General features: G+C 41.7%; 1 protein-coding gene across 3 annotated transcripts in view; it reads left to right on the top strand.

Moving 5' to 3' along the window:
* Positions 1 to 6,800, top strand: part of spata17 (spermatogenesis associated 17) — a 56,072-nt gene that overhangs the window by 33,982 nt on the left and 15,290 nt on the right. For 2 of the 3 annotated variants that reach the window (XM_019890808.1, XM_019890798.1), the window contains exons 6-8: positions 412 to 535; positions 2,262 to 2,498; positions 5,010 to 5,140. In XM_019890808.1, coding sequence (XP_019746367.1) covers positions 412 to 535; positions 2,262 to 2,498; positions 5,010 to 5,140 — 492 coding nt within the window. Of the gene's footprint in view, positions 1 to 411; positions 536 to 2,261; positions 2,499 to 5,009; positions 5,141 to 5,224; positions 5,846 to 6,800 lie in introns of those variants that run through there. The other variant, XM_019890818.1, reaches the window with a different exon arrangement.

Below are 6,800 nucleotides of genomic sequence, written 5' to 3'. Positions count from 1 at the left end.
CCCCATCCCCCACCCTTCCCCGTTCTCTTGTTTTTCTCCCACGGTGCCTCTGCTGTCCCAGCCTCTTATTATCAGCCGCTTTTTCATTCATCTGAAGGACACTTCAGGGAATTACCACCAAAGGCTGCATGATAAATACACAGACACGGATCCACATTAATCGTACTATATGTGCTCAAATCTTTATATTTAGTCCTTAAAATGGAAGCCAGTTTTCCTCTACTTTCATAATTATAATGCATGAATAACAAAGCTTATATTTAAACAATATGCATGCATGGAAACATTTTGTCCTAATGATTTTGAGATGTTGAATGTGATTGAATTCAAATCTCCAAAAGAACATCGATATAAAAATGCTGGTTTGAAATGGGTTTTGAAGCCCAATCAGTGGTATCCATTTGTTTTTAGGGGAGAGATGGATCAACTTGAAGAGCTCCAGAAGAAAGAGAGAGTCTGTCTGAAAAAAGTGAAGGAACAGAAAGCCAAACTCTATCAAGCTTACAGGTGGCACCACCTACTCAGCACCAAACGGGTTTGTCGGAGACACACACGTGCGCACGGTCACAATGTGTTGGCTTGATCATGAGCAGAGCAAATGGGTATTCCATGTTCTCCATAAACAGTTTCATGTACTCAATTGCAGGCCAGATTCTAAAAACATGCATGGTAGGTTAAACACAGATCCTAAATTGTCTGTCGGTGTCCGTGTGAGTGTGAATGGTTGTTTGTTTGTGTCCTGCAATTGGCTGGCGACCAGTTCATCGTGTCACCCACCTTCAGCATAACCCCAAATCGAGACTGCAGTAATACTAGCTATTCAGATTTGGTTCGGTCCCGAGATGTACAGAGTTCACAGGGAGCAGATTAGGTAAGGGAAAGGAAGAGTTACGATCTCGAGCTCTAGCCACACATCAACTTTGTAACAGAATCCATTGAGAGACAACAGGCCAGCAGAGAATTGTGGGAGAAGAAGAACTTTTTCTCTGAAGTAAACACCCAGTGAATTTGTAAATGCTGAACACACCAAAAAACAAAATTTCTATTTTACACAAAAGCTTTTAAGATGTAAAAAAAAAAAAAAAAAAAAAGGCGAAGGTTGAGCAGCATTGCTGTATACTACAGTATATTCTCTCTCTTTTTCTGCATATGGTGGGGGACTCTTTCCCTTCATAGCTCTGACCTTGTCAGCAATGAATAGATGGCTCTCCCACACAGTTCATCCTTCTGCACTTCTTGGACCCCGGCACACACACACACACACACACACACACTCACATCTTACCAAAAGGCCCCCAAGTCCCTCTGACAGAGACAGAGATGCTGTGTTCTTGGGGTCAACATCATTGCTCTTCCCATAGCTTGCTCGTTGCTACTGTGGGATTAAGTGTGTCTGCGCTTGTGTGAACGTGTTTCTGTATTTGTGGCAAGTGACAATGTTTGTGAGCTTTCTGGGGGTTGTTTTGGGGGGTTGTCTCTGAAACATGTCCCACACCACTAGCAGTTCATGTCAGACATGACTACAGTAAATGACGATGTTTGGGATTATTTTGTGTGTGAATGTGTGCTGCTCTATGCGTGTGGAAATGATGCAGTTTTTATGGTTTTCAGTCAAGATGCAAATTCTGTTTGTAGGATTCGTATTCATTCATTCATTCATTCCATTGTAATTTAGTGAAGTGACAGTAAATTTGTTAAATGACATAAGATAGTTTTGCTCAGGTAAGGGACACGCATTCTCCGATCCGATATTGCCAAGCTCTCTATTAACTGAAGTTAATGGACTTTATTTTACAAATACAGACTAAATCCCCGGCAATGTTAAACAAACCTTTACTAATCAACTGGTCTCTAAATGTTATTTTGAAAAGCGCTGAGACACGGTCATCCTCATTTCCCACTTAAACCCTTTTCTCATTTTCGGAGTGTCCTAAAAATCTTGTGGCATTATTAGCATATAAAGTAGAGTCCTGCAACTCAAAGCTTTGGTCTGGTAATTAACATGCATGCACAAGGATCACTGTGATGTGAATAATTCTTACTCAGGCCTTCTGGAATAAATCCACTTCAGATCTTGTGTATATATGTGTGTGGTTATGCTTGTGTGTAATGGAATTTTTGAACACGTGTTCATTATACCACGTTGTGTGTTTTTGTGAAATTGGGAAAAGTGGATGCGAATCAGTGTCATTTGCTCATATAAAGTAATGTGAAGATGAGGTCTATCGCTTTAATAGAGTTTCCCATCTCTTGCCCTTTAGTGCCCAGGGGTCTTCAACTCTCCATTCAGGCTGGCCCCCCATGAGATGGAGTTACTACTGAGGCAGGTCAAGTACCAGGCCCCCACCAAGCTTGTCCCGAGGGACTGCACTCCTCTGACACCTGCAGCTCCTACACTCCCCAGTTTTCATGAGACTGTTGAATCCCCGAGGAGCAAAACAAGAGCTGGCTGTTCCCCCAGGCCCATACCTTCCCGCACACCTAGCACAAAACAGCAGGTAAGATGGTCTTCAATCGAAGGTGCACATCGCTGTCCTCCACCAAAACCCCCTCTGACCAAATACGCATCGTAGTAAATTCCTCCCTCCAAGCTTAGTTGTATTGTCCACAAAAGACCACTTCCTAGGGGTGGTTGTGAATTTGAATTAGGGCTGCAACTAATGATTATATCAATCTTCGATTAATCAGTCAATCATTTTGTCGATTAATCTGTAAAATCGGTTTTCAAATAATATGACATTATTTCAAATTGACAGTACACAAACATGAAGTAACTATGATTCAGTTAATCGTGTGGTCCATAACATGTCATAAAATACGCACAAATGTTGATCACTGTCAAAGCAAATGTTTTGTTTTGATTCAAACAACGATAATCGGTTGGCTTTCATGGCATAGTGTAGAAATCGGACAATATTTACTGTTGAGAAACTGAAATTTAAAAAGCTGTCTAAACAATTCATCGATCATCAAAAACAATTATCAATACATTTGAGAATCGATTAGTCGTCAGTTCATCAAATAATAGTTGGACCACACAAGTTATTGTTTTATTTGTAATGCAACTATAGTCCTGTACTGCAAAGCACCTGACCTTTGACACAATGATGAACTGAGGATTCCAAAATATATATTTTTTCTTGGCCCGTGCCACACCTGTCCAAAATGATTTGTAGAAATCAGAGACTTGACTTTTTATGTGTAGTCATCAATAGAAGAATGGGAGATGAAGCGAAAGTAAAACTAATCCCTGCAGATACGAGAGCAATAATTTTAGAGTGTCTTTCTCATGATTTGAGACCCCAACATACTTGCCTTGCCCAATGGGGAATTATTCCCGTTGAAGGCAGAGATGCTTGAAAACTCATTTCAAAGAAGAATGGCATCATTGAAACATGGCACACAGCTCTCTCGTGGATAACTGCAGAGACGTGAACAATCTCTGATTGAACATTGTTAGTGTGCAGCTCTGTCACTATTGCATGCACGGGTGACACGTTGGAAAAGCCCAATTTATGTTAATTGGTAATAATTATTGTGTTGTTTTTGTTGTATTTTCAATGCATCCATCTGATTTAGCTCCCAATGTGTTTGATTGTCTTTACGTTTAAGATTAACATCAAAGACATAATACAAGGGTGAGTGGCAAAGGTGCGTGTCACTTTTTCACTTGTAGAGGTGTAATAACTGACTTTCAAAACATTGAACGGAATGGAAATCTAAACTAGGATAAGTTGCTGCAGTTTGCTGTATTCTGTCTTATTAGTGCAGACAGACCCGCTTTCTTTCTTCTGCTTTTACCCCATTCACCCCTAACTACCGTGATAACTATCTGGTAGTGATGGATAAGGTTGAGGTGGAGGTTGTGCAAATGGTCAGGCCAGGCCACTGATCCCATGGCGATAGGAGCAAGGACAGGTTGCCCCACACCTGTCCCTTCCTCTGTATCTACCCCCCCCCCCGCCAAACCGCCTTTTTCAAAGCCAACAAGGTCACCTCCGCAAAGCAACAGCATGTACTATCTCCTTAATCTGTGCTGCACTGTCGAATTGAACATTTGCACAAGTTACACGTTTGTGCAAGCACATCCATTTGCGCTGGCGAATTTTGGATTTGGAGCTTGAACAAAGTTATTCAAACATTATTATGTCATTTTTATATCATATGTATTTCTTTTCAAGTCGTTTATAATCTTGACAAAATGTAGGCTATTGAGAATCAACATTTCTAAACGATTACAGTATCCATCCATCCATCCATCCATCCATCCATTTTCTGATCCGCTTTATCCTCACAAGGGTCGCGGGGGGTGCTGGAGCCTATCCCAGCCGTCTTCAGGCAGTAGGCAGGGGACACCCTGAACCGGTTGCCAGCCAATCGCAGGGCACACACAGACGAACAACCATCTGTGCTCACACACACACACCTTGGGACAATTTAGAGTGCTCCATTAGCCTGCCGTGCATGTTTTTGGAATGTGGGAGGAAACCGGAGTACCCAGAGAAAACCCACGCAGACCCGGGGAGAACATGCAAACTCCACACAGGGAGGCCGCAGCTGAAATTGAACACGGTACCTCCGCACTGTGAGGTCGCTAACCACTCGATCACCAGGCCACCCTACCGTATTCATTTGCTTGGCAATTACGTTTCAAAGGTGTGATGATGCAGCAATTGTGATTAAATGATGACGGAAGTTGAAGCTCAGCATACATACAGCTCAGCGTGTCATTTCTTTATCTTGCTCCCACAATGGCACCACTTATGTTTCTTTCATTGCTCACTTCTTTAAGACTACCTTAGAAGTACTGTATTCTTATCTTTTTTCCCCCTCTCTGCCTCTCCCGTGGTGTCTGTGTCACAAAAGGAGGAGCGATTGGCTTCTGCTTTTAGCTGTAAAACCTTCACCACCTGTGGCAGAGAGATCTGACAAAGACAGAGAGGAGAAGCTGAAACTGAAATTAGCAATTATCATTAACTGATACTCGTAACTCTCTTTGGTTATTTAAGGTCCGGATCAGAGACCCTGGGGAGATGTGGGAGCCAAGTGTACATTTTCCTGAGCTTTTCGCGGGTCTGCACAGCTCGTGCGCACACTTGGACGAGGCTCAGAATGATTTGCGAGCCTACAGTGGCACAAGGTCAGTCAAGCAAGTATTTTTTTTTCTTTCCTGGACTACAACATTAGCTTGACTCCATCCATTTTTTTTTTATATCGGTCGCAGGTGAGCTGGAGCTTATCCCAGCTGATTTGGGGCCGGGTACACTTTGGGCTGCTCGCCAGGCCGAGACCCGACACGTATAGACAAACAATCACTCACATTCACAAATACGGACAAATTGAGTTTTCAGTTAAGCTAACATACATGTTTTGGAATATGGGAGGAAGCCAGAGTACCAAAACAGACCACACGCAAGTATTGGGAGAACATGAGCATTCTATTCAGGGCAGCATGAGGTGAGGTTTAAATCTTTGGCATAAGATAGACTGCATTGTCTAATTAGAGCCAATAAAAGCTGTGTCGAAATGATCTAATCATACAACAATAATACAAGGCATCCACAGATCCTTAACAAAAAGTCTTAAATTTAATTTTCCAAAATCAAGGCCTTTATTTGCCTGACAGTTGACAATTCTTATATGTGCCATTCAACAGGTCTGAAAAATGCCACAGGCATGAACAACAGTTGCTTTATTTTCTCAGGAAACATTTTGTAAAGAATGCAAAATTAGTTTGTCTGTCATCCAGTTTTCCATAAATTGTATGTAAATTCCTCAAATATTGTGTAATTAATTTTGATCCAACAGCCAGTTTAACATAGCCTTCAAAAGAGTTTGAAAATACTCAGATTGTGCTTTCTTCATCCATCAGAGACCCTGTGATATCGCTCAGTTTGACTGTCACACCCCTTCAGGGCCAATAGATTAGAAACACGCCTCCGTATGTTGCACTCAAGTACAACACCATTACAAACTGCCACTAAAAAATGACATTTTCTAAAAATCCATGATTGTATCTTTAACGTGTGGATTATTATCTTTAAAACAAAGGGGAAAAAATGTGTGGGTGTGTGTAATGTGGGTGCTGACGTGTGAAAATATCTCTATACTTAACACAAGCACATTCATTCCACATTAAGTAACAAATGAACACATCCTTCGGAAACGTCATGAGGATATGCCTGGTGATTATTTTAACACTGCTTTAGTCCCCATTTCTTATTAACAGTGTCACAGGCTTTTCCGTGTAATTAAGATCAGTGTGTGTGAGTATGTATGTAACAAGTGTCGCTGCGGTGTATTTGTGACTTTGTTAAACACTTGATTAGAACCTCATTACTACTCACAGACTAATCTACTCTGCTGTGTGTGAAGTGCTCGTATTAACCCTCAGCTTGATCTCGCGTACGCTGTAATTTCCCTGGCAACAGAACAAAAGACCACCCAGTTTTCTCACCACTATATTCTTCTTTGGTATTTAGCGCCGCTTCAATCACACAACTGAAGCTGCGCGGATAAAGATGCGAGTGTCTGACATAGAAAATCAGTGAGTGACTTGTAGCTATGCCAGGTGTACTAACAGCCGGTGAGTTAGATCACATCTTAGTCTATTTTTGAGAGGGATGATAACAAATATAGAAAATATTAGAAACCACTGCCTGTGACTAAGTGTAAAAGAAAAAAACCTAGGGTCCGATCGGAACACCCAGCATGGCATGGTGTTGTCTGCCAAATTCCCAAACATGGTAAATTACACGTGCCCTGACATAAACGAAGATGCAGCAGTTTCTACGCTCAGC

The sequence above is a fragment of the Hippocampus comes genome, unplaced genomic scaffold (genome assembly GCF_001891065.2).
Source record: "Hippocampus comes isolate QL1 unplaced genomic scaffold, H_comes_QL1_v1.1 scaffold275, whole genome shotgun sequence".
In the NCBI taxonomy this organism is placed as follows: domain Eukaryota; kingdom Metazoa; phylum Chordata; class Actinopteri; order Syngnathiformes; family Syngnathidae; genus Hippocampus; species Hippocampus comes.
The sequence above is the reverse complement of the archived record's forward strand: the minus strand, read 5'-3'. Positions and strand labels throughout refer to the sequence as shown.